Source organism: Bacillus rossius, chromosome 6, assembly GCF_032445375.1.
Source record: "Bacillus rossius redtenbacheri isolate Brsri chromosome 6, Brsri_v3, whole genome shotgun sequence".
NCBI lineage: Eukaryota > Metazoa > Arthropoda > Insecta > Phasmatodea > Bacillidae > Bacillus > Bacillus rossius.
The window spans coordinates 1,331,991-1,359,293 of record NC_086334.1 but is presented as its reverse complement, the minus strand read 5'-3'; the positions used below and the strand labels follow the sequence as shown (position 1 = coordinate 1,359,293).

Here is a 27,303-nt window from a genome sequence, read left to right as displayed (position 1 = left end):
AAAGGACCATCCAGTGTATCGACGTTGAATAAAAAGCAGTGTTCTGATAATCTGTTTATTAATTATTTTCAAGGCGTCCTGGGTGACCTAAACATCCCAGGTAATTTCTGAACGTAATTTTCAAACTCCGAGACGCACTCCTGCCTGCAGCCACGAGGCCGAACCCCCGTTAAAAACCCTGAGATATTTTACAATACTAATAATTAATTAAAAAGCTAAAACCAGGCAGCGGGAGTGGCGTCAACGTGATGCGAGACTGGTTCTCGCAGTGGCGTGAGCCACATTTAATCTGGGAAAGGGCGCGACGGGACCCAACGTGGTCTCTCGTTCACGTCCATTGCACGTCCCAGGGTTTGAAGCGTTCGTAAGTTCAGTTACGCATTTGGCACAATGCCGCCCTGCATGGGCAAAGTTCTAATCCTCAGTGAGGAGGTTTTATAGTGTGAGGCGCAGGCGCCTCGGCGGGTCGCCTAAAAACACAGAATTAGGTATTACGCTGAAAAACCCGTGGTCGGGTTGCACACTTTATCCAAGGACCGCACGATATGTCGTACGGCCGGTTAGGGCCGACCGGGGAGCTGTAGAAAGAGGATTCGGAGATAATTACCTATTGATGCTAAGCGTGGAAACTGGCGCGAAAATTGGAGGCTCCCCGTGCATGGAGCTGCCGGCCCTGGCGAGTGCTGGATGGCGACTGACGACTCTCCCTGGCAACCGGGCCAGGGAGGGGAGAAAAACCCACGGGAAAAACGACGGAGCGCGGGAAGGCGATGCCGGCAAGTTTTGTGAGTGGAAACATATGACACAACCATTAATTAATTAAAGACAATTTTTATGCTAATTAAAATTGTTAGTATCTGTTTGTTAAATAATTTACATGTGCACTGAATACCTGTTGCGCATTGCCACACCCGGTCGGGCGCTTTGAGCATTTAGATGGCCGTGACTGACGTCACGCCGTTCGGGGCGCTGCACTAAGACACACGCGCGGGCGTGTTCGTCGCACTAGCACTGGCTCAGGTGTTGAGGACACATAGGGGCCTGTGCTCTCAGAGGGAGCACCGATGACGGCATCAATTATAATATACCTATTATCAACTGTATTCCTACACACAAGCATATGTGCATATATATACATAAATCTATGTGTCAATACAAGACAAGTATAATAACTAGCAACAACATTTAAGCTATGAGCTGCACATATATTCTGGCACCACAAGCATTGAGGCCTTTTAGTAGTTGTACAATACATATTATTTAATTTATTGAAATGATTTAAGTTAACAGTGACTATCTGTAGCAAATATCTTTCCATGTGAAATCATTAGCATTCATATAAAAATTATTATAGAATTGAATTCATTTTGTGAATTATTGCTACTGTAATTATATTGCCAATAAAAAAATTAAAATTAAATGATAGGAATTGATCATGTTTATTTTACATATATTTATAGGTAGTTCCTAAAATTCATATAATGAGCAAAGGTTCGTGTAAACGCTTTATGGTTTCCATGACAATTCCATGCCAATGTATTTTTCCGAACATTTTCCCTCCAATTCTAAATTTGTACTAAAACTCAAAATTTGATAAATAAGTATCTCACGATTAAACTTTTTTTTTTGTTCATAATCACGCATAATCTTCTGTAGCAAATTTGACAATGTTCATCATTCCGTAAATAATTTTTTTCTTTATGTGATTTTTGCTTCATTGTAATTATGGATTCTACTTTGTCTGTTTCTAAGGTTAGTGTTATGTGTTTGACGTTTCGTATTTATGAGTATAAAAATAACATAGTTTTTAAATACGGTATTTGTTCCAGTTTGTAGTTCATCGAAATAGGTTGATTTTAGGTTATAACTCCAGAGAATTATATTTTCTCCTTTTTCCAAAGCAAGAGATTTGCTTATAACCAATTTTACTGGTAACTTTTTGTTTTGTGTGTGTGTCTGAGGGAATAATAGAAAATCCTATATAGAAATTTTTTTTTCAAAATAATTAAAATGGTTTTTACAATAAGTGTTTTAAAGACATGTATGCTGTTATCATAATATTTACATGATTACATACAAATTGTATGTAGAGATATCTTTTATTTCCATGTAATGCCAATGATAGGATTGAGGTTAGATATGTTGAGGGGCTGTGAGAGGGTGTGTCCGCGCAGGGCTGCTTCGTGTTGAAGCCGGAGCGTGCCGCGAAGCACAGGCAGCCTGGTCACCAGCAGCAGGCGTGGCACCGGGCCTTCAGGGCGTGCTGGCGGCTGGTGGAGGACAAGACACAGGTGCGCCCCCCTCGGTCCCCCCCAGTCCCGGGAAGTTAGGGCTGCAAGGGTATGCTGAACCGGGAATGAGGAACGAGATTGTTTACTAGAGAATGGAGGGAGCAGTAAAGTTAGTTAGAGTAATTTCCTTAAGGTGGTGCTATTCTGAAGCAGCGACTGATCAAGAGTTCTGACCACCCTGGGCTAATCATGAGGACGCGCCCCCGCCAGGTGACAAGTCAGTGTATGTTTTACGCGTGCTTTTTAAAATTTCAAAATTTATTGTTAAAATCAGGGAGTCCCAAGCTTTTTCAGTTCACAGCGCATTTAGTTTTAGTGTTTTGTCTCAGTCTAGTTGAAATATGTAGGGTAGATGCAATGATGCTAGATTAATATTGAATCATAGATACGATTTCAGTGCCCCCCCCCCCCCCCATCCTCGCGCTCTAGGCTGCATCCTAATGAGCTTAAGGGTTAATCAGGCCCTGTTCTGAAGGGGGGGAAAATCTGTAAATGAAATTTTTTTTAGTTTATTTATATTTGATGATTCTGCGAAACAGCATTGCTTTATTTCAATTGTTGGAACAGTTAGGTTTGTTTAGCGACATTTTAAATACTTAACAGTGTTTTTCGGGACAATCGCTACTCCAGCTAATCACCTGAGTGTGCACGAGTGAGAGTGCTACAGTTTGTTAAGGGTGGTGGCACATGGGAATGAGGGGGGAGTGTGACTGCGAGTTAAGGGTATAAACGCGTGAGAGTGGTGTTGCCCCTGTGCAGGCCATACACAACACTGCGTTCTCGGAGGTGCTGGGTCACGTGGTGGGCTACCTGAAGCACTGTCGCTCGGACCCCGTGCTGGCGGACGTGGTCCCGGCCGTGGCGCTCCTCACAGGTGAGCCTCTGCTTCGAGCACGGTCGCCTGTCTCTGTCTCGTCTCATGAGCCCGAGAGAACCGTGCGAGGTGCTGGGTCACGTGGTGGGCTACCTGAAGCACTGTCGCTCGGACCCCGTGCTGGCGGACGTGGTCCTGGCCGTGGCGCTCCTCACAGGTGAGTCTCTGCTTCGAGCACGGTCCCTGTCTCTGTCTCGTCTCATGTGCGCGAGAGAACCGTGCGAGGTGCTGGGTCACGTGGTGGGCTACCTGAAGCACTGTCGCTCGGACCCCGTGCTGGCGGACGTGGTCCCGGCCGTGGCGCTCCTCACAGGTGAGTCTCTGCTTCGAGCACGGTCCCTGTCTCTGTCTCGTCTCATGTGCGCGAGAGAACCGTGCAAGGTGCTGGGTCACGTGGTGGGCTACCTGAAGCACTGTCGCTCGGACCCCGTGCTGGCGGACGTGGTCCCGGCCGTGGCGCTCCTCACAGGTGAGTCTCTGCTTCGAGCACGGTCGCCTGTCTCTGTCTCGTCTCATGTGCGCGAGAGAACCGTGCGAGGTGCTGGGTCACGTGGTGGGCTATCTGAAGCACTGTCGCTTGGACCCCGTGCTGGCGGACGTGGTCCCGGCCGTGGCGCTCCTCACAGGTGAGTCTCTGCTTCGAGCACGGTCCCTGTCTCTGTCTCGTCTCATGTGCGCGAGAGAACCGTGCGAGGTGCTGGGTCACGTGGTGGGCTACCTGAAGCACTGTCGCTCGGACCCCGTGCTGGGGGACGTGGTCCTGGCCGTGGCGCTCCTCACAGGTGAGTCTCTGCTTCGAGCACGGTCCCTGTCTCTGTCTCGTCTCATGTGCGCGAGAGAACCGTGCGAGGTGCTGGGTCACGTGGTGGGCTACCTGAAGCACTGTCGCTCGGACCCCGTGCTGGCGGACGTGGTCCTGGCCGTGGCGCTCCTCACAGGTGAGTCTCTGCTTCGAGCACGGTCCCTGTCTCTGTCTCGTCTCATGTGCGCGAGAGAACCGTGCGAGGTGCTGGGTCACGTGGTGGGCTATCTGAAGCACTGTCGCTTGGACCCCGTGCTGGCGGACGTGGTCCCGGCCGTGGCGCTCCTCACAGGTGAGTCTCTGCTTCGAGCACGGTCCCTGTCTCTGTCTCGTCTCATGTGCGCGAGAGAACCGTGCGAGGTGCTGGGTCACGTGGTGGGCTACCTGAAGCACTGTCGCTCGGACCCCGTGCTGGCGGACGTGGTCCTGGCCGTGGCGCTCCTCACAGGTGAGTCTCTGCTTCGAGCACGGTCCCTGTCTCTGTCTCGTCTCATGTGCGCGAGAGAACCGTGCGAGGTGCTGGGTCACGTGGTGGGCTATCTGAAGCACTGTCGCTTGGACCCCGTGCTGGCGGACGTGGTCCCGGCCGTGGCGCTCCTCACAGGTGAGTCTCTGCTTCGAGCACGGTCCCTGTCTCTGTCTCGTCTCATGTGCGCGAGAGAACCGTGCGAGGTGCTGGGTCACGTGGTGGGCTACCTGAAGCACTGTCGCTCGGACCCCGTGCTGGCGGACGTGGTCCTGGCCGTGGCGCTCCTCACAGGTGAGTCTCTGCTTCGAGCACGGTCCCTGTCTCTGTCTCGTCTCATGTGCGCGAGAGAACCGTGCGAGGTGCTGGGTCACGTGGTGGGCTATCTGAAGCACTGTCGCTTGGACCCCGTGCTGGCGGACGTGGTCCCGGCCGTGGCGCTCCTCACAGGTGAGTCTCTGCTTCGAGCACGGTCCCTGTCTCTGTCTCGTCTCATGTGCGCGAGAGAACCGTGCGAGGTGCTGGGTCACGTGGTGGGCTATCTGAAGCACTGTCGCTCTGACCCTGTGCTGGCGGACGTGGTCCCGGCCGTGGCGCTCCTCACAGGTGAGTCTCTGCTTCGAGCACGGTCCCTGTCTCTGTCTCGTCTCATGAGCGCGAGAGAACTGGGTCACACGGTGCTGAAGTAAACTGCTGATAGCTGATTCGTCACGAGCAGTTACATGCTTCCATCACTCTACTAGTAGTGACGTGCTTTAACATTTCGTATATACAAGGCTGTTCCGATACCCGATAGTGGTATCGGATATTGGTCAACATTCAGCTCTTGGTTAGTTGATACCGAGGTATCGTTACAGGTCTCTGAGGTATCTGAAAATATGTTCTCAACTTTGATTTTACTGTAATACAGTAGAGTCCCGCTAATCCGAACCCCGCTAATCCGAAAATCCGCCTAATCCGAACAGGGCTAGGACAAAAAAAAAATTTTATAAAATTTAAGAACTAGTAAAAGTAAAGAAAAACAAGTTTTTTCAAGTAATGTTGTACGTTTATTAATATGTTCTTAAGAAACTAATAATTTATCTATTTCATTGTCTAACTGAAAAGAAAAAATAGGATTACGTACGTAGTACTTCAATACATAGGTACGTATTGAAAATTTTTGAATATACTTACATACAATATGTAGAATTAATGTTCTGTACAGGATTGACACAAAACAAAATATAAACATGCAAACCATTATCTAAGAAGTCAGTAATCTTCCTTTGACACAATCACTTAATCGGCTTGAAGGTGCAATGTTTCGCCAACGCCGTACAAACATAACATCTGTTTGGGTTGCATCGGCATGTTGCTCGACGTAGCGCAAAGCCAGATCAAGGGCGCTGGCTGCGGCAGTGTGAGAAACACTTCCTCCTCATGTCGTCTGCATCGAGATCAGTTGACGTTCCCTGCGCAGCTGCTACGATATCTTCATCTGTGGCCACAGTCGTCAATGGCCGTCCACTTTTCAACACACTCTTCTGCATTTTCGCAACCTGGTACAATTTTTTTCACTAGTTCAAGAAGTTCAAACTTTTCTTTTGTAGGGGGAAAACCGTTTGGACAAGACTCTAAATCAGGCCAGAGATTTGTCCATGATTTCTGTAAAGATTCTTTTTGTATTTTCTCCCAAGCTTCTGCTACCCAGTAAATGACATCCTTGATGGTGATTTTCTTGAGTTTATGCAAGATTGTCAGTTCTTCATTCTCTTCAAGTAGGCTACGAAGAAGCATTTTTCTGTAATTCTGTTTCAAAGCCTGCGAAACTCAGTGGTCCATTGGCTGCAAAATTGAAGTGATGTTTAGTGGGCGAAAAATGGCTTTTATATCACCGCATACAAGTTCCATTTCTTCAGGATGTGACGGTGCATTGTCTATGACTAACAAAGCACTAGGAGGCAATCCATTTTCTTTGTTAAAAGCCTTTACTTTAGGCACAAATTGTTTTTCAAACCAGTCTTGGAACAAGACACAATTTATCCAAGCTTTCTTTTGGTTTCTGTAAAATACAGGGAGAGTGTTCATGTTCATGTTTTTAAAACAGCGTAGTTTTGCCGATTTGCTGATAACTATCAGTGGAAGCTAATTTGTGGCAGAAGCGTTGCAACAGGCTAACACAGTTAGGCGTAGTTTATACATTTTAAACCCTGATGCAATGTTTCGTAAGAAAACACTTGTTTTGCTACGTTTTTCAATAATTTTTTTACTTGTGGTAGTACAAAACTGTTCAATTTTACCTTTGTTCTTTTTCAATCAGAAATGGTTGCTTGCCGACACCGAATTCTTTCGATAACAGAGTGGCACTTTCACCTTTGTCAAGTCTTTTCAGCACTTCCAGTTTTTCTTTTAATGTACACGATTTATGTTTACGCTTGTTTGTCATGATGACCAACAGCACTACACACCGCTCACAAGGGCTCACAAAACACAGGGCAGTGTGCAGTAGCAGGTGACACAACAGTAGCATGTGGCGCAGCGTAAGCCTATGCGGGAAGGAGGATGGGTGCTTTGCTTACTCTTGTTGAAGGTCACTGCCCTTCCGCTAATACACACTCACGAACCGCCCTTCATTTCGACTTAATGTTGTCACGTAATGTAGGCTGTTGGATTTGTTAAACTCGGAATATTTGAAATTGCAGATTAGGCTATATGAGTAATTAAAAATTTTATATGATACTAAATATGTACGGTAAATAATAAAGGTGTATTTTTCGTCAAACCTTTCATACATATTTTACACATCATACACTAAATACACCTCAAAAAGACAATATATGGCATTACATGACAATATTCCGCCTAATCAGAATTTTCGCTAATCCGAACAGGGTTCGGTCCCAATTAGTTCGGATTAGCGGGATTCTACTGTACTTGGCATGTAAATTTGTGATAGTTGTAATAATATTGTTATCTTTATTGAAATATTTTAACTATATTTTAAAAGGCAAATATTTAACAAATTTTAATCGAGGACTGTTTGCTTCAAGTTAATAGGAATGAATATTTTACCTAATCTATAAGTGATACTATTTTTAATAAACTTGCTTTGAATTTTTTGATTTAGAAAAAAACAAATGATTTTCTTAAACATATTTATAAATAATATTTTTTTAAATATGCATTTATATAGAGTGATCAGTAATTGTAAATTGATTGAAATATGGAGATTGGAGTATCAGAGAAGGAGGTATCAGATAAACCCTAAACACTGTTTTAATGAATAACATGATATGTAAGAAAAAATTTAATAAAATGTTAAATAACATATCAAGCAAAAAATATATTTACCTAGTTTCACACACACTATAAAAATACCTGGACATTTATGTATATGACTTTTGACTTATAAAATGAGCAAGTCTTACATGAGCAATTCCTTCCCAATTAGCACTGTTTGTGTAACAAATTTAATTTTAATAAGAACAAATTGTTTTAAGGTTAATAGTGTATTCTTTATTTTAGTTTTTAATTAGTATAATTTTCTTAAGCCAATTGATGAGTAAAAGAATTATGAAATATAGAGTGGAAATATTTTTACAATTCAATACAGTATGCTACAGTATAATTAGGGACAAGATTGTTTGGTGAAATGTTATAAAACCGTAATAACACCAGAAACCATGTCACTACACAGTATTACACAATAAAGCATCGAAATGCAACTACATACTATCATGAAATTAATCAGCATTTTTAATCAAAACTTAACTCAAATCACAAAAATGTTAAAGTGATACTGTTTTGGTGAAGTAAGTACATATCATAAAACATTTGTGTGTCATGAGTGTTCAATAATATGCTATCTCTGTGAATAAACGGAATTCATAAAAATTAAAACCAATAACACCGAAAACTCTTGTTTTAAAAATGAAATATGCCTAAATATGAAAGCACTCTAGGTGTTACGCATGGTTGTCAACTGCCACGCATGGTGGAGAGCTGGAGGACTAGGGGACTAGCCCCGGCCGTGTGTGCCAGGTGTGAGCGTGCCGGACCACGCCGCGCTCTTCGCGGCCGTGTGCACGGAGCTGCGCGAGCAGGTCACCCCGCACGTCGCCAGCCTGCGCGGCGACGACTGCCGCTCGCTCAAGGCCGCGCTGGAGCGCCTCGTGTCGCAGTTCATCAGTGGCGTGAGTGTGCCACGGGCGCCAGCCTGCCTCTTCCTTCTCCGTCCCGGTCATTACTGCGGGAGAGATCATAATGATTTAACACATTGTGTTAAATTGAGACAAAATCTGCATAGCATCGCAAAGCACAACAGTGCAACATGTAACTCCGAAATACAAATTAATTTGCCATTTAGCACTGAAATGTTTCTATAAACTTTGATCAGTTATTTGACAAAATTAAATTGAAATTGCATAAAAATTGAATCTTTTTTCGTGGTAAATTTATTGAATATACGTAATGCATTTTGTACCCCTTCCCCGTCAGAGCCATTTCATTATATAGTTTATAATTTTTGTCTGCGTGTAAAATGATTATATAATTGACGTAGCAGCTCCGGCAGCAAATTATAAAGATGGATGCAGAAACTATGTGTAATTCGTCTCAATAAATGTACTTGCAAACACAGTTTTCGTATATTTATAAAGCTTGGAATTATTTTTAAGAATTTCGTGTAAGAGTTTTGTATTATAAGTGGAAAGACTAACTCACATTTTATTTTTCCCTTGTATAATACCTCTTTTGGATTTTTATTTACTTGTATGTATTTTGATTTTAAGGAAGTCATTGAAGACTCACAACGACACACGTCAGGCAGGGACGGCCGTGGCCTGTTGTCAGCAACTGTGCCTGGGTCAGTCTGGTGTCTTGCACGGCGCCACGGTACTCCGTGCTGCAAGCCTCAGGATATCTGATTTTTAACCATTAGAACTAGAGTACTATTCTATGCATTTTTTGCTTGAGAACTCCGTGATAAAATAATACAAATAATGTTTATCAAATGATGGTTATCCATGTACTGTCTTAGTTTGCGTATTAAGTTTTGACTTATTTTATATATAGGTTTGAAAATATGTCTATTAAAAGGCAGGGTGTGCAAAGAATTTTTTTTTTTTTACTTCCCTCTCTCCCATGTAGAGACAAAGATCTAAGTCAACAATTCTTCACGAGCAGTTAAATGCTTCCATCAAACTACTAGTAGTGACCTACTTTAACATTAAATACAAGGCTGTTCCGATACCCGATAGTGGTATCAGATATTGGTCGACATTCAGCTCTCGGTCGATACCTAGGTATCATTACAGGTATCGGAGGTATCTGAAAATATGTTCTTGAAGGTAATTTTTATATGCGTGTTCCACTGAATGATGATAATATTGCTTAGTTTGTTTACTACAGGATAAGGTTGACACATCCCACTCCTTTCATTATCATTACAAATAGTTTTGATGATATATTTATAGGTGTTTCGTTTTTTTACGTTGTGGTGGATGTGTGTTTCAGGGTCAGGATCTGGACGATACTATAACGGAGCTCAAGGTCAAGAAGAGTAAGTGCACCTTTGCTGTTTTGTCAGCGTGGTACAAGTCTGAGTCAGTCAAACTGGCAGAGAGCGATGCCTTATCCACACAAGTGTCTCCCTTTCGACCAGGATCCATCAAAGATGGACATTTGCTGGGAAACACTCCGATCTCGCGTTCCTCCGGATTCATGAGCGGTACAGCTGGTTCAGTAACTATTGCTGGCAAGCAAGAGGTTGTGACTGACGAACATTTAATGGGAAAGTTAACCTCACAGTCGCCTTTGAACAGTGCAAAGAAGCTCACGAGTCCCTTCAAACTATTATACTCACCCACCAGATCACCCAGGAAGCTAATGATCGCAAAGAAGCTTCTGTTGCAATCTCCGGAATCCAGTAAAACCAACACAAGTTCTCACTTAAAGTCATCCAGTTGTTCATCACGTTCAAAAATGTCAAAGAAATCAAAGGTGTATAGTCCTTGCAAGTATGAAAGAGTGGCTCCACCGTCAAAATCTCAGTTCAAAGTTCAGACTTTGAGCACTAGTTTGTGCAGAGTAAAAACTGATCTGTTTGAGGCATTTGGTGGTGCGGACTGCTCGGGCAGTGATGATTCTCCATCGGAGCGCGGGGCGAAGTCGCAGAAGAGCCCTGCCAGGTCGCCCGGAAGACCGCCGTGCACCGAGAGAGGTTCGCCCAGGGGATTCGGGAGGGATGTTTTGTCGGAGTACGATATTCGTGAGAGTGTCGTCGTGCTGACTCCCTTGAAAGGAGACCTGACGCCCTCGCCGCGGAGCAGAGGCGATGAGGGGCGCGGGCGGAGGCGACGCTCGTGCAAGCGGCCGGCGCCGGCCGGCCGGCCCGAGTCCCCGGACGCCAAGCGGAGGAGGAGCGTGCACGCTGCCCCGAGCCGGGCCAGGGCGCTCGGCAGGAAGCCTCCGCTCGTGGTCGTGGTGCCCGACTTCGAGAGCTTCTCTCCCGCCGTGCTGCAGGACCTGATCCTGATAGCGAGGTGCGTCCAGCTGCCAATTGCAACAATATACAGTTTGAAAGGATGTTACATGATTAGAAACAAGATTTTATGGTTTCATTTTTAATTTTATTTTTAAAACAAAATATTTTGTTGTAATTGTTTTAATTTTTTCATGGACTCTGTTTATTCATAAAGATAGCAATACGACACTTGTTCGATGATACTTACTTCACCAAAAGAGTTTCACTTCGACTGATACATGATGCACTTTTACAATATAATCATTTTTAATAGACACGTCAATTTATTGGGAACAATGCAAATAAATCAGCAAATATATAAGTGCATTTGAAAAATGTACCAGTGTCGCAATTTAAAATTTCTTTCACTAATAACTGTTGCAATATTTAAACAAAAAATCCATTCTAGTTAGTACATACATAGTTTTCGGTAGCAACTGCGCGCGTGCGTGAATGCACGCGGGCTCACGGGCGGGGGCGCCGGCAGCGGCCATGTGCAGGAGCTGCCCCTGGTGTTCGTGTTCGGGGTGGCGACCACAGTGGCCGCGGTGCACCGCAGCCTGCCCCAGCACGTGTCCTCCCGGGTCTGCCTGCGGGTGTTCCAGTCGCGCCCCTCCCTGGGCCTGCTCGACCAGGTGGTGGACCAGGTGCGTGCCCCCAAGTTTCGTGTTGGCTTTCTTCTCGTGACGGATTTATTTACATGAAATTGCTGCACTAGTTTGGAGTTAACTGACATTCCGACAAAGTTTCACAACTACATAGATTCTAAAATAATTCAGTTTCAACATAGAAAATTGATTCACCCTCAAATGCTGAGAAAATAACTGACTTCATGTCTGACGTTCCGAATTTCAGTCCCGTCGAACATTCTTCTGCAGCAAGCGACCGCTGACCAATCAGGTAGCTTGTTACCTAGGTACATATTTGGAGTGTGCTGGACCGTAGAATGTCGATTTAAATGCTTTTCTCGGTACCTGGTAATGTTGTTGTCTGAGCAGCATTTCTATTGGGTGATTTGGAATTTTTGTTCTGTGCAGTTAAGCTTTCAGTTTTAATTTTAAATTCTTCCATTTACCTAGACTGTTAAAACAGTTTGGATTGTGTGACTTTGTAAGTGAAAGGAATTTGGGAGGAAGGGAAGGCATGAGACGTTGAAAACTCGTGTTACAGGTCGTCTTGTGCAGCGAGTGCCCTTTCATGTTGGGCGGCCAGACCTTCCAACTACTCTCCGACCTCTTCCTGTGCTACGACTTCTCTGTGCAAGCGTTCGTCCAGCGCCTCAAGGTCAGTTGTTCTGCGTTCATCAGTTACATTATATAACTGTTAAGTTAATTTTTTCGGTATTTACTTCTGTTTTGATCGATTACCACCTTACGCCGCCTACCCGGGCACATATACAGAGCGCAGAACTTCAGGAAAAACTTGATTTTAAAAACTACTCAAGATATCCAAGTGGGTTCTGTTTACAAAAGGGATTTGAGAATTCGTTGAGAGCCGGAGAGCAGTTTTGATTCCATATAAAGTTTTTAAATTGTATTTTTAGAAAGAGTTAAAATGGCCAAAAAGCATGTTTTGGGAGTAATTTTTAGGCCTAAAGCACTCTGTAAAGATTCTTGAAGGACTCTTGACTAGCATGTACACCTTTACCTTCATTTCTCCACCGTGTAGTGTTACAGTCACCGCTCAAACTTCGTAGCTGTCGTACGCACGGCGTAAAGACTGCACGCCAGTTCAGAGCCTTAGAGGTAGAAGCGCAAGCGAGCGACGCACTTATTGGTTATTGTCCCGCCTCGACAACACAGATACACCCGTGACTGGGCGGGTGGGCGGGCCCATTGAATTTCGTTCCTTTGTGAAAATACAGTCAGTCCATGTTTGATAAGTACCCACGTAGCTTCGGAGATAGGAATGGAGTGGCAGGCCCGAGAATACGGGTGTTCCCGTGGAACCAGCCGGGGGACGGGGCGTGTGCAGTTCTGCATGCTGGAGCACTTCCAGCGGGGCGGCGCGGAGCTGTGCTGCCCCCCGGGCCAGCTGCGCGAGGCCGTGGCGGCGCTGCGCCACGAGGACCTGGACTGCCTGCGCGGCCTGGGCTCATTCCGCCGCCACGTGGAGTCGCGCCCTCACCCCGAGCAGGCGCCGCTGCTCACGGACGACCGCCTCTTCAGGGTGAGCTGCTGGGGCAGGAGCATACTGCAGTTATTACATTTCTCTAAATACATGTCTAATCCTACAATTTAAAACACAGCAGTTAGACAGAAAGAAGAAAAAAAGGCAAAAAGCTTTTGTTTTTGAAAAACCTTAGTACTAACACTAAGTTGCATTTCATCTTTTGTAAGTGCATCATGTGTCAGTCAAAATGTGACTACATATTTTAGTGGAATGAGTATTAATGTTTTTGTTTTTTTTCATATACATATTTGTTTTATTTCTATGAATAAACACAATATGTAAAAATAAAAATACCTCCTGTTTTAAAAACAAATTGACCTAAAAATAAAGTCATAAAATCTTGTGCCTAGTAATTATATAAATATAATTAAAATATGTATTGTTTCTGGAAACTTTGTTCATGAATAAAACATTTAAAGGGTAAAATATTTCAACACCATGGATAATTTGTTTTATTTCCTGTAAATTATTGTATTTTGGACCCTGGAGACTCTGATTTGGATTCGAGGGGTATATTCGAAGTACTTTCAGGGATTAGAATTCAAGAAAATTGGGATTAGACCCATTTAACTGACAGTGCATTTCAGAACTTTCATAACTGTGGACATCTCGTAATATCCTGTACGTATATGAATGAGTGTGGTGCTAATGTGAACGGTATAGTTTCATCCCAAAAACGAACATTATGTTCACCCTTGCGTGATGTGGCAGTGGAGCGCTCGTGCATAGTTTGCCGGCTTGTACTGTGATCTCGTGCCTAGTGTAGTGGTGGCAGTTGTAGGTTGGAGGGTTACAGTAAGGACGGAGTGTTTCCCCAGAGGGAGCTGGAGAGACTACTGCGCAGACTGCACAAGCACGTGCGTCTGTTCCACAACGCGCTGCGCTGTCTGCACGCCCTGACTGCCGCCTTGCCCAGAGCTCCACTCGGCAAGAACGTGAGTGCCGTGCCTGAACTATGGACCAGCCTTCTCAACTTCCTGGGCAGTTTCAAATTTACGAACTAACATTATTCTTTGGCAAAAATGTCCATAGAGTTTCAAGGAAATAATTTAAAAAAAAAAAAAACTATTTTAATGCAAGCTCAGTGTAATGCAGGGGGTTTTTTCCCCACCCAAAAGTGATTAATTGGCAACCTGTTATCTTTTTTCACTTTCTGTAACTTTGTGTTAGTAGTAGTTAAACCTTGAAATTCTAAGTGTAGTGTGTATTTTCTTGTATCTTAGCTGATACTTTTTTGTATAGCAACATTTTATAACCTTTCTTTATAAGCATTCATGTATGTATATGTAACAACAATGCAATACAATAATACAGATGTCAATATGAATGTTTAAAAGTATGATCCCTTTAGTTTATGCCATTGTCATATTCGTGTTGTCTTCAAATAAATGAAATACTTGAGGTAGAAAATGCTTGCCAGCAGGCGGTATTGTATACTGCTAAGGATCAGTGTTACAGCATCTACATTTGAAGTATTGTTTATGTGTTGTCGCCGAGGTGATTGGAGTCGACGACACACGACACAGACTGGAGGTATAGGGGACAGGGATGGGATATTGGAGACGCCGCCCCCGCACCGGCCTGGAGTGAGCGAGGAAGACCGCGGTGTTGCAGCTGCGCGAGCTGTACGCCGTGGCGGTGTGCTCGCCCGTGGCGGAGACGGCGCAGTACGCCGAGTGCCGGCGCATGCTGCAGCTGCAGTCGCGGGAGGAGCTGGAGGCGCGGCTGGTGGCCGCTAGCACGGCGCTGGCGGGGCGGGAGCTGGGGGAGCTGGCGGAGCGCCTGGATCGCTGGGTGGAGCAGCTGCAGGCGCTGGGGGACGCCCCGGCCCGGAGCCCCCCCGCGACCCCCGCGAGCCCCCTCAAGAGCCCGGCCCGGCACCACGCCCGCTCCCGGCTCAGGCAGGTCCGTCATCTGGCCTCGATCAGGGGCCCTCCCTAGGAACATTTGAATAACAAGACTTTCACAATTGCATTTTAAACTTAATTTCAACAATGATTTTCTAATTTATCTGAAGATATTCCTATATTCTTCTTCTCATATGTTGTGTGTGGGTTAATTTTATAAATTCTATCACATTCCAGTGAAGTTGCATAAATATATGAAAAAAAACATACCGTATTTACTCACATATAGGTCGCGGCAATTTTACCAGATTTGATGGGGAAAAAATTAAGTGCGACCTATATGTGAAGAAAAAATTTTTTTTTAATTTTTGAGGAATTTTTTTTGCAATATTTTGCTTTAAAATGTGAAAAAGAAGTTTATATAGGTATAGGCAAATTTATTTACAGTGTACACATACAGCGAAACCCCTTATTTACGTTACCGTTATTTACGTTTTCCCGTTATTTGCACTATATTCTTCAGGTCCCGTTTAGTTCCCATTTAGTCCAATACAATACTTTCACGCGAATTACGTCTCAAAAATTGAATCCATCCCGCTATTTACGTCACGTAACAACCATAAACAACCATAAAATACCGTGGGTACTTTTAAGAGTAGATAAGATTAGCTAGTAGGCCTAAAAACATTGTGAAAAATGTAACGTTTATAGTCGGCAATGAACATTTTAAATCGCAAAATATACATATTTTATAACATGAAAAGTTGCTTTTATTTCTAAACATGTAATAATTTAAGCCTAGGCGTGTAAAAGTCCGAGTAATTATAGCAATAGACGATCTAAAATTCACGAGGTAAAAACGTAAACTCACAAATGTATGAACGTGGCTGATTGTTAATTTCTGATACTGTATTTATGTCACAACTTAGCCGAAATACTGGTACGAGACAAACTTCACAAGATAAAATAAGCGGAGTCTTGGTAACTGTTTTATACGTATTTTATAATTTCGGAAGTATTTTACAGTTGACGCATATTTTTTAAACTAACAATTTATTTCTGGGGATCGTAATTAATTAATTATTGGTATCAAGACATCAAGAGGAACGTAAACTTGAACATGTCACGGCAGCGAGAAAACTGGTGCGTATACCAATAAACTGGTATTAGAACTGGACAATACTGGTACACGGGAGGTGGAGCTTATATTTTTTTCCGCTAAGCTCGCATCTATTGACTGGCTGCTGATGCAACGTCACGAGTCTGGGCGGAGCAGTGAGTTATACTGCGCATGCGCAGCTCAGTCAACAAAGAGAGCCAACAGGCGCGCCGTAACAGCAGCTGATCGAGTACAATGACCTTTCTCCGCGCACGGCGCGGTAATGAATTACCGGTGCGACCTATATGGGGGGAATCTTAAATAGATAAATACCAAATTCAAGACCTCAAATTATGGGTGCGACCTATCTGCAATGGCGACCTATATGCGAGTAAATACGGTATATATTTTAAAAGTTTATCCCTTGTGAAATCAAGAAAACTCGTAATTGAAAGGTACTGACCAGTGTTTCAAGTTACTTGGTAATAACAATTTAATTCTACATGTTTGCATTGTCAGTATATTAAACTAGGGAAAATAAAAACGGAAAGGCTGGCACTGGGCCCTGAGTGGTTGCCCGCCCCGGAGGCTGTCTGGCCTCAACTCAGCTTCAGTCATTTCAACCACTTAACGACTTAACTTTGCAACGTATAATTTCAGACTAAATGACAAGTGGGATTAGGCCCTGCCACCTTGGTTTTACCTATCTTATGTTATTTCAATTTTGAGTTTTCTACTTTACGAATTATATAACTTTAGTTGATTTTTTAAATACTAAATCATTCCAAACAAATATCCCATCCTTAACTTTTATACTTTGTTATGGTGTAATTTCTAAGAACAGGTTACACTCTGTAACCACCGGTAGAAAATGAGCAAAATGTTCCGTGGGGCAACTACAACTTCAACACCAGTTCACAAGTGTTGACAATAAAAAATATCCTAACATGGGTCCTGTGCTGTGCTGATTCATGAAATTTATGAAGCTTTACTGTAAGCTGGGGGTTGGTGAATGCTAGCAGGACCTCATCTGCCTTGATGTCAAATATGTTTATTCCAAATGATTTTTAGACCAGTAATTATTATGGACATATGTTGAGTTGACACTAATATCTCACTGGATCTTATTCCAATTCTTGCATTCTAAACTAGTGATGGGCCAAATACCAGTTTTATCGAATCCAAATCTCAAATTGGAATCCCAAAGAGTACTTCAAATGTATCCCTCGAATTCAAATGTAAATTTCAAGGGTCAAAAATAAAATAATCCACAAGAAATAAAAATGTTAACTGTAGTGTTGAAATATTCAACCCTTTAAATATTTGTTTCTTCACAAATTAACTTTCCATAATCAATACATATTATTTAATTTATATAATTACATTTTTATTACATCATCACTTTGGAATTGTATAACATGATAGATGTGCAGGAAAAAACCTAGTAAACTTCTTAGATTATCGGTAGAGACATGATTTTACAGTTTTATTTTCAATTTTATTTTTAAAACCGATTTTTGTGTTAGGTATTATTTTTATTTCCTATGAAGTCTGTTTATTAAAAAAGATTGCATATTACTGAACAAATTTGATATTTAAATGTTCATGATACTAAGTTCTCTAAACCGTGGTTTTTTTTACTGATATATAATGCACTTTTTTAATTTAGTTATTTGTAATAGGCATGTCAAACTTTTCAAAACAAACAAAATAAATCATTTAAATATGTCTGTTTTTGAAAAATGTTCTAAGATTGTAATGTAAAAATGAGTAACTAATAACAGCTGTAAAAATAAAAAGAGTAAACCTTTTCCAATCTTATTATTTTATTCTGTTGGAAAGGTTATGCTAAAACAATTATTTTCATTGAATGTAATATTTAAAAGATTATGAATTTTTCATTAGATTTAAGTTTTGATTGAAAATGCTGATCCATTTCATGATTTTTAATTACATTTCAGTGCTTTGTGATATAATAACTTGAATTTCAATGTTACATGGTGTAATGAAATGCTTTTCGGTGTTGTTTTGGTTTTATCGCAATTCACCATATAATCTTGTCCCTAGTGATCGTGTTGAAATTTTTAATTCACACTATTTCCTAAAATATTTTCCTTGGAATCTCTTACCTGAAATATCAAATCCTTCAAATTCTAAGGATTCGGTGATAGTGTATGGCTCGTCGCTAGACTGAACACTGACACAGAAAGCTGCGGTAGTTCCCCCCCGGTGAGTGCCCGGTGGGGTCGGTGGAGCTCAGGTGTTGTCCTGTGTTATCAGCGAATCTGGGAGATGGCGAGGAAGGAGCGGCCGCCCTCGGCCTACGAGCGGCTGCGGGGGCAGGTGCTGGAGGGCCTGATGGGGGAGGCTCTGCCCCCGCTCCTGGCGCCCCCCTCGTCGCTGCCGCTCCACGAGGTGCTGCTGTTCGACGAGCCGTCTGTGAGGCGGCACCTGGCGCCGGCCCCCCGGGCGGCGCTCCACTCGGCGCTGGGCGACCCCCGGCGCTACCTGCTGGTGAGCCCCGTCGACCCCCGTCCCGCGACAACCACGTAGAGACTAGGCCCGTGCGAAGCAAATCAATCAAGACACTTCTTAACATTTGATTTGTTTTATTTGAAGCTTTGGTTGTGATGTAAAGCTTCGCGTCTGATGTGAAGCTTCACATTTTTGGCGTAATTTTACAACATTGGAAGCCTAAGATTCGCTCGTGATTTTTTTTTTTTTTTTCTACATGCTTTTTATTAGCTTCACTCGTAACTGTGTAGTAAAATTTTGAAATTCAATTTTTAACTAGGTTCTTCTAATCATCATATTGATTTGAAACTTTGCAAGTATATGTGATCCGGGTAACAATACAATAATTTCATGACTATAACCTGTAAAGAGAGAGGGGGAGGGTTGTAAGGGCAAAAAAAAAAACTTTTGAGCTATGAGCAGCAACCATGGCACATGGTCTAAAATTTGTCCAGGATTCTTTGAACCTCGAGTAGTGGTCATTTGCCCCCTATTTTTGTAAAGCTGGGTAAATTGAAGGACATTGATTTTGACTTGCTTGATTTTGACTTGCTTCCAAGGCCTTTGGGCACCATCGGACCTCCTCGGCCGACAGGGGTCAATTACTCCCAAAATTTTCAGGACTTTGAAAATTAATGTTGTGGTGCATTTCGAGAAATTTATAAAAAAAAATAATTCAATATGAATTTTTAAAAAAAATGGGTGCGTGTACTTATGTACGTGCGTGAGAAGTTATACTTCTTTGGCATCATTAAAAAATAGTTTTTAATTGCATGCAAATAATTAATTACAATAAAATAATAAAAGTGCTGGAAAAAGATAGTCAACACAGTCAATAAAGTTCAGTTTAAATTTGAAAAATTAAATAAATAAAATTTAGAGAATAATAAATATATATGACATAATTTGTACTAAATATTATAAGATTTTTAATTTTAAATATTGATTATTTAATATTTTAAAAGAAAATAAACAAATTTAATTTAAGTTTATTCATTTTTTAAATATTTAATATTCACTTTTCATTTTTATCAAAAAGTTTTGATTAAATTTGTTAATTTAATTCTATAAATATTTATTATTCAATTTAATGATAAATTAGAGATGGGTCGAGTCTTGGTTTATCGAGTCGAGCCGAGCCGAGTTGGGTCAGATTGACTCGACTCGAAAACCGAGTCACATATTTTATCAAGTTCGAGACTCGAAACACGTTTCGAGTTAAGTACCAGCATAGTGACATTATAGCACTTTATTGTAGGTTGTCTTAACGTTTTCGCCAAGTCATTAATACAGCAAGAAATGATAATGACCTTTAAACAAAACAAATCCCGTGCAAACCTAACCTTGCCTGCTAGGTAACGTGCTACGGTGCTAAAATAGGCACAAGTGCAACCAAACCTAGGCCTACCTTCATTTATGAACGTGACGTCGTAACGTGATTTTGTCGATAGTGGCGACAGTTTATAGGACAAAATTATGTCACATGACCATTTTATATATTAAAAAAAAGGCTTGGAAAACAGCGTGCACTGTTTTCATTTTGTTTTTCATCCTGTGTTTACTTCAAATACGGTACCGCATTTGTTTACAAAATACTTTAAATGGATTTTCACTGAAGAAAAATATGTTGCAAAACGCACATGTATTAATAATCATCACGTTTATCGTGCCCCGTTTATAAAAACTCGTATAAACAAGAGATTTCCGTAACCTAAAAATAAAAACATAAAATAATTATATTGTAATATTTAGTAAATAACACCAAACCGTGATGCGTGAAAATGGCTGCGTGTAAGGCCAGCCAGCCTTGCATTTTGGAACTAAATTTAGCTGTGCTCCGCTACGCAGCGCTGCGTGTCAATAACGTCTAGGATAAAATTGCTTTCCTTTTGTTTGAATAAAATATAATAATAACAACGCTCATGCATTTTATTTGGCAATCAGTTACTGATCGCTAAATCAAATGCATGAAATATTTATTTAAAAACATATTGATATTCTTGCAGTTGTAACAAGTTCCGGGCGAATAATCTTGCCGCGAAAAGTGTATTTACATTGAGAATGTGACAATGTGACAAGGCCTATATGCCTTGAGCTGTTTGTTCATGTGGGGATCTGCCGGTGGATCGAAAAAAAAAAAGTTACGTAACTCGGGAAGCCTTCTTTTCTCAGACGAAAGAGCCAAACTCCCGATCGTACATCTTCGTTTTTTTTTTTTTTTTGTTCATTGTAAATAAATATGGCGGTGTTGATAAATAGAAATACCATAAACAAGGCAACGGTATTTATTTGTACGCCGCCATATTTTTCGTTTGCAGTGTGTCCGTGAATGTTTATTTTGGACAACTCATGATAACTATGGTCAATTAGGTTAGGTTCGCTACATTATAAATACTTTAAAACATTGTGGACGGTTGATTTGGTTAGGATAGCTACATTAAAGATACTGTGAAATCATGTTGAAATAAAGCTTAGTTTTTTATATTTAAATAACATAATGACTTGAATTAATCATTTAAAATATTTAAATAACATAATGATTTTCTAATTAATCATTTAAAATATTTAAATAATGCAGATGCATCTTGGATACAGATTTTTAAATCAATGGGTGTAATAATATTTTATTTATCATATTCTACGCAAAAAATTATAAAATTATGAAACTCGAACTGACTCGACCTCTTCAAAAATTTGGTGACTCGAACTCGACTCGACTCGAAATATGAATTGCTAAACTCGGCTCGACTCGACTCGAAGCCAAAAAACCTCAACTCGTCCATCTCTATGATAAATATTAAAAATTAATATTTTAGTTTGATGTTCGATTTTAATTTTTATCACAAAAATTTTTATTAAATGTTTTATTAAATTTATTTCTTTATTTTGTAAATATTAAATAACCAATAATAAATATTTAACATTAATAATTTAATAATATTTAGTATTAATTATATTAAATAATAATATTTTAATTTATATCAATAAATACCGTAATTTTGCGTTTATAGGCTGCACATTGTTTACTTAAATTTTAGATAAAAAGTTAGGGTGCGGCCTATACACGCAACTTATTTATTTACTTTTTTTTTTAACCTAGGAAACAATTTTCTATTACAATAAAGTAACACCAAAGGCCCGATACCAGCATAAAACATCATTTAACGTATGAAAATTAACTGTATGCATTAAATTTTACTTTTATTATTGAACTTGGCGACTGTTCAACAAAATACGTCGGCAAAATGCCCTCACAATGTTGCAACATTTCAATGTTCCCGCCCTTGTGCAAAGTAAACAAATATTTCCGTATTCCCACCATAAGAAAAATAAACAAAGACAAGTGACCACGAAAATATAAAATTTATAGAGAACTAAAAAGACATACACTTATACATACCTCTAACTATTTACATCAGCAACAATAAAACATGCGCGCGCACACTTGATTCCTTGTACCAACGCCGAACATTCTTTTCATTGACACTGAGTTTTCAGGCAGCTGCCCTTTTTCCGTGTTCTTACGCGTAACTAACTACTTGTAGTTTAAATTTAGCGCTGTACATTGCACGTACTTTACTCATTTTCACGTGTAAGAACTTGTTTTGACCGAGAAAGGTTGTAGGCAGCGCGCGCACGTGATGATCTGAAGCAACAGGCTGATCAATATGGCGCAGGCTAGGCGACTAGCTAGCAAGGTCACGCACCAAGGTCGTGCTGCACAACACATGTAACTGCAGCATTGCTAAGAGTACGCGCGGCCTACAGTCGCTTCATGGGAGTGCGCAATTGCCACCTATTACCGATGGCGATAATGAACACTCCGGCACTTAAAATTCCTCGTGCGGCCTGTACACGAGTCTTTAATTTTTCCAATTTTTTATTTTTAAATCTATGGTGCGGCCTGTACACGCGCGGTGCCTATACACGCAAAAATACGGTAATACATACGGATAGTTAACCTCAATTATATTGGAGCACTTGAAAAAGTATAAAGGCACAATTTTTTTACTTATATTTACGAATAGTAAATAATATTAATCAAAATATTCCATTCAAATCACTACTGAATATAATTTATTAGCACATATATAATACGCACTTGTATGAAACTAAAACATGTGTTGTGAATGTAGAAACTAGAAACATGTGGATAAATATTATAAATATGAAAACAGTGATCAGAGGCGACGAGCGTGCCAACATGCGTGACTAATAGAGGTTCTATTTCTATTTTGTTGTTAGCTTTTTTTCGAGACTTAATGAGTTGTTTAGCGGGCAGCTTCAACCTGTTAATTTTGTGTTACAGTGATGCGCGCGCATCTTAAAATTTCACTCTCATCGTTTTTTCATAACGAGCCTAAAGAAGTATAACTTCAAAAGTAAAAAATAAAATTATAATTTTAAAATATAAAAAAAAAACATGCATTCTGTGTTGTATGAACTAAAAAGTATAAAATGATCTGCTAATTTAAGTAATTGTTTGTACAGCCTTTAGGAATTAATAGCAATGTTAAGTTAAAAAAAAATTTAGCTATCTTTATTAATTTAGTATTAACTGAAGTTAGTTAACGAATTAGAGCTGGTGCTGACTCATTCATTTGAAGAAGTTGATTATTATTTTTCTTCTGTGAGCACACCAGCTGGTGTTGCATGTAAACCCATGCTAAGCAAGCACTGTCGTGTTGCACGGATGGAGCACGTGATGGAGCGTGACTGTGCGTTGTGTGCAGTGCGAGTGCTGCCGCCTGCCGGAGCCCTCGGCCATCTTGCAGACCATGCCAGACGTCTGCATCGCGTACAAGCTGCACCTAGAGTCGGGCAGGTTGGTCAACCTGTACGACTGGCTGCAGGCGTTTGTCGCCGTCGTCAGCCCGGGCGACGGGGAAGAGTCGCGCGAGGTGGATCCCCGCCTGCAGTATCCTTGCGGTCGCGACGTGCCAGCAATGGCTGGAAGCAATCAGTGAACATGAGTGGGACTGCTCTAGAACACACGACCAAGAAATGGACCGGGGGATAAGCTGGAAATTAGTTAATTAATTTAGCTATTGGATCATCATTCACTATTTCCTCCTGTGTGCTCCTTGCTCCTGCATGGTATAATGTAAGTGAAATTGTGCAAGGTAAATGATAAATGTGGGGATATTATTACGTTGGACGACAGATTTATGGAACTTCTTTCGTTTCTATTATATGAAATGGCATATACCTAAGTTCACATATCTCAATAGTAACTGTTTGAAAATATTTCATATTTACTGCATAGATTTAATAATATTCAGCCGAAAGTGTGATGCATTGAGAACAGGATTAATTGGTTGAGAATAATATATTTCATGGACAAAATAAAATGGATGATTTAGCGGAAAATTTAGTTGCTTCTATGAAGGTGTTCATATTACCCTTCATACTGTCCTCTGATATTTTTATCATCTTACTTCAGTTTTTGTCTTCAATCAGGGGGAATCTCTAATAGTGTCTTTAATTTAAATATGTAACTATATTTATTGCTAAAATAAAATTTTTGGAAGTATATGAGAGCAGTTCAGGTAGAAGTATTTTGCACATAAATTTTATCTTTGCCAATTTTAGTAATAGAATCATGTTGTTAAAGCAGTGATGTTGACTTGTGTTACTGGGCTGTAGTGTGTTCTTAACCATTGCCAAGAGCTCGCTTCACGCAAGCTGTGTCCGAGCTGCAGTTCCTGGGGTTCGTCAAGGCGTCCAAGAAGAAGACGGACCACGTCATCCGGACAACCTGGGGCGCCTGCTGAGTCCTCGCCCCGTCTCGCGGGGTGTGACTACCGTGTGCTGCCACTATTGAACAGTCCTTTTACTGCACCAGCGATTATCAGTTCTCGGTTTTACCAGTTCTAGGCCTTAAGAAACAAATATAACTTTGGGGCTTCTGAATAATCAGAAGGTTGAAGTTGTAAAAAAAAATTTTTTCAACTTCCCCCCCCCCCCCCCCCCCTCCCCTCCCCCAAGAAATTGTTTTTGTTGCTAGGTTGCTTATGTTAGTAAAATTTAAATTTTTTTTTTTACATTTGAGAAATACTTTCTTTTTTTTTTAAACAGGAAAGACACAACCCTTGCTATAAAGTAAATTCTTAATCTCAACAAGAGCAATTTAATAGATTGTTATATATCTGATCCATATGGCCTTCACATTGGGACATTGAGAAATTACAAGTGAGTATGAACAGGCTGTAGAAGATTCAATATAAGATTTATAGTTCCTAGAAATGTGAAACTTGTATAAATTACTTCTTATTTTACCTTTTAGGTTGCAAAAAATACGTAGTTACCGTAGTTACCTGCTTATGGGTCGCATGTGTTATGCCGATTTTTAGTGTAACAAAATATTCTGCAATTCATATGCAAACATTTTTTTGGGGTTAAAAAAAATAATATTGTACTGTGTTGTTGAGTATTGCATTGCATATATAATTAACCTAAGTTGGTTTTTAACTTTTTATTAAGTATAAATTGTTAATCAAAACATCTCGGCAGTTGCACGACGCTCCATGAACAGCGCAGTTATTGTAGCTGTGCCGTGGCTGTCAGACACCGGCAAGTGACTCGTCTGTTTGAAATTTAGGGGAATTTCCACCCCTCTTTCCCAGGGGCACAGTCGACCCCGGAGCAAATTTCCACCATGTCCCGACCTCATGGATAAAAAAAAAAGCCTGGTTATTACACACGGCTCAAAATTAGTGTTTTTTTGGCCTTCTGACCTCCGCCCGCCCTTAACATTACGGTCTCCAAAATATTGTATTGTCAGAGGTTATTTATATCTATGCAAACATTTCAACACATTCAGATGTTGAAAAGTGGGAAAGTGGGTAAAAATTGAATGGAAAGATTTTATTACATAGTTCAGTCATTCATACATGCAGGTCAAGCTAATAAATGTGTGGTAAAAACCTGTCAAGATAAACACGTGAATATTTTCTAAGGACAATACAGCCAGCAATGAGAGTGGTTTGGGGTGGTGGCCCCATCAATGTCTACATGGCCACATGCACTTTCACCCCCCCCCTTCCCCCCCCCCATGTCACTTACTGACAACCACCGGCGGACGTAGCATAACGGCACAGTTTAATGTACTTCACACGCACTGCTGAGATATTTTAAATAAGCAATTTATACTTACTCATGGCGTTGTATTTCTTAAAAACCAACACAAGGTACTACAGTAAGTCCTCTATTTACGTTGTACCGATTTACGTCGTTTCGGATTAACGTCGCTAATGTTTGAGTACTCATGTTTCAATTTAAGTTGTTGCCGATTCACAATAACGTCGTTTACAATGACCGTAAATCTTTATTTTAACCAAAACACCGTATATAATTCGTTTATAATTCTTTGTTTCCTTCAGTAGTTAATTTATGCTATGTAGCGTAAGCTACACGTTCACCGCCTTATCTTATCATACATCATGATGGACGCTTCCTGCTCTCCGCGCGGTGATGCAATACTACCAGCCTGCCCGCTCGGCCACCCACGTATCTTGCACGTAGAAGTGTTATCTACTTCCCGCAACGACACAGCATTTTCTCCTACCCCTTTTCTTCTAACTCCTTGGCACTTCAGTAGAGGTGTAAAAGTAACTAAAAAAAGTGTACCCGTATGTACTCGTTACTTTCGTATCATTACTCGTTACTTCTGATACCGCATAACATGCTATGTAATGTAACAGCAACGAATCGAGTCGTATTTCGTACGCGTACAGTATGACGTCGCGTAAATAATAATAAATCGAATATAAACAATTAAAAGTTTTTGATAATTAACAGCTTTTGTTAACCAAGAAACAATAAAATCTCATTAGAGCAGCTTTATTATAATATCTCTTTTAAGATAAGAACAAAAAACGTGAAAATACGCGATAATAAAAAACAAAAACATACATATTTATAATTTGTAAAAAATACTTTCTTACGTTGTTTCTGTTCCAATCTCAAACTTTGTCTACACACACAATACCTTTAATAAACAGTAAAAAACTTGGACGACGAATTTCCAAATTATACTTTTCTTAATAAACAAACATCGTTCTTTGTAACGAATAAGCGCGCGCATGCGTAAAACATACGAAAAATGCGAGTAACGAAATGCATTCGTGTGCAACGTTTCGTTACTCGTTACTAGATGCCGCACCCGTTACTCAGTAACGAATACATACGGTTTGCTACAGCTCTACACTTCAGTCGCTATGATATCATTGAGTTGGCCGGAGTTTTAAACGTGCCGTTGTTAACTTTATCGTGATTAAATGCGTTTGTAGTAGGCCTACAGTATCAGCTCACTGCAATTTATGATTTTTTCTTCATAAGATGTTTTCCAAACGACTATATGTCTGTTTTTATATTTCAATCAATAAAGGTAATAAAGCAGCTGGTTAAATAACCATTCTATAAAGCTGAGAAGTACGAGTTGGACTTGTTTCCCACGCTGTCGGTTGTAATTTGCTGATAAAATTGCCCGTTGTCACGTCTGTATGCCAGCGCTTCCGGCCGACCTTGGGCCGTGGTCGGCCGGTGGCATGAAACATGGCTCATTTTGCGTCGTTTCTATTTACGTCGCAGTTTTCAGGAACGTAACCCCGACGTAAACCGAGGACCTACTGTAGTTACTTATATGCACATATTTAACCACATATTTGTAAATTTAATTCAAAATAAACTTTTATTCTATTTTAGTGAAAAATTGGGGTACCAGGCACAAGA

At 41.0% G+C, this 27,303-nt stretch overlaps 1 protein-coding gene across 1 annotated transcript; it reads left to right on the top strand.

Annotated features, from left to right (window-relative positions):
• The first annotated feature begins 1,566 nt into the window (after positions 1 to 1,566).
• LOC134532468 (origin recognition complex subunit 3) lies at positions 1,567 to 27,303 on the top strand. Its single transcript, XM_063368881.1, has 13 exons — positions 1,567 to 1,752; positions 2,175 to 2,291; positions 3,051 to 3,165; positions 8,457 to 8,608; positions 9,930 to 10,957; positions 11,426 to 11,585; positions 12,109 to 12,222; positions 12,913 to 13,107; positions 13,929 to 14,045; positions 14,725 to 15,015; positions 18,337 to 18,570; positions 23,304 to 23,488; positions 24,239 to 27,303. Exons 1-13 carry the CDS (start codon positions 1,726 to 1,728, stop codon positions 24,342 to 24,344), a joined length of 2,841 nt encoding a protein of 946 aa, XP_063224951.1. The 5' UTR covers positions 1,567 to 1,725; the 3' UTR covers positions 24,345 to 27,303.

Coding starts and splice junctions, on each gene's coding strand:
- LOC134532468 (XM_063368881.1), top strand. CDS start 1,726: ATGGATTCTACTTTGTCTGTTTCTAAG. Junction 2,292..3,050: donor TGGTGGAGGACAAGACACAG/GTGCGCCCCCCT, acceptor GCCCCTGTGCAG/GCCATACACAACACTGCGTT. Junction 14,046..14,724: donor GAGCTCCACTCGGCAAGAAC/GTGAGTGCCGTG, acceptor GCGGTGTTGCAG/CTGCGCGAGCTGTACGCCGT.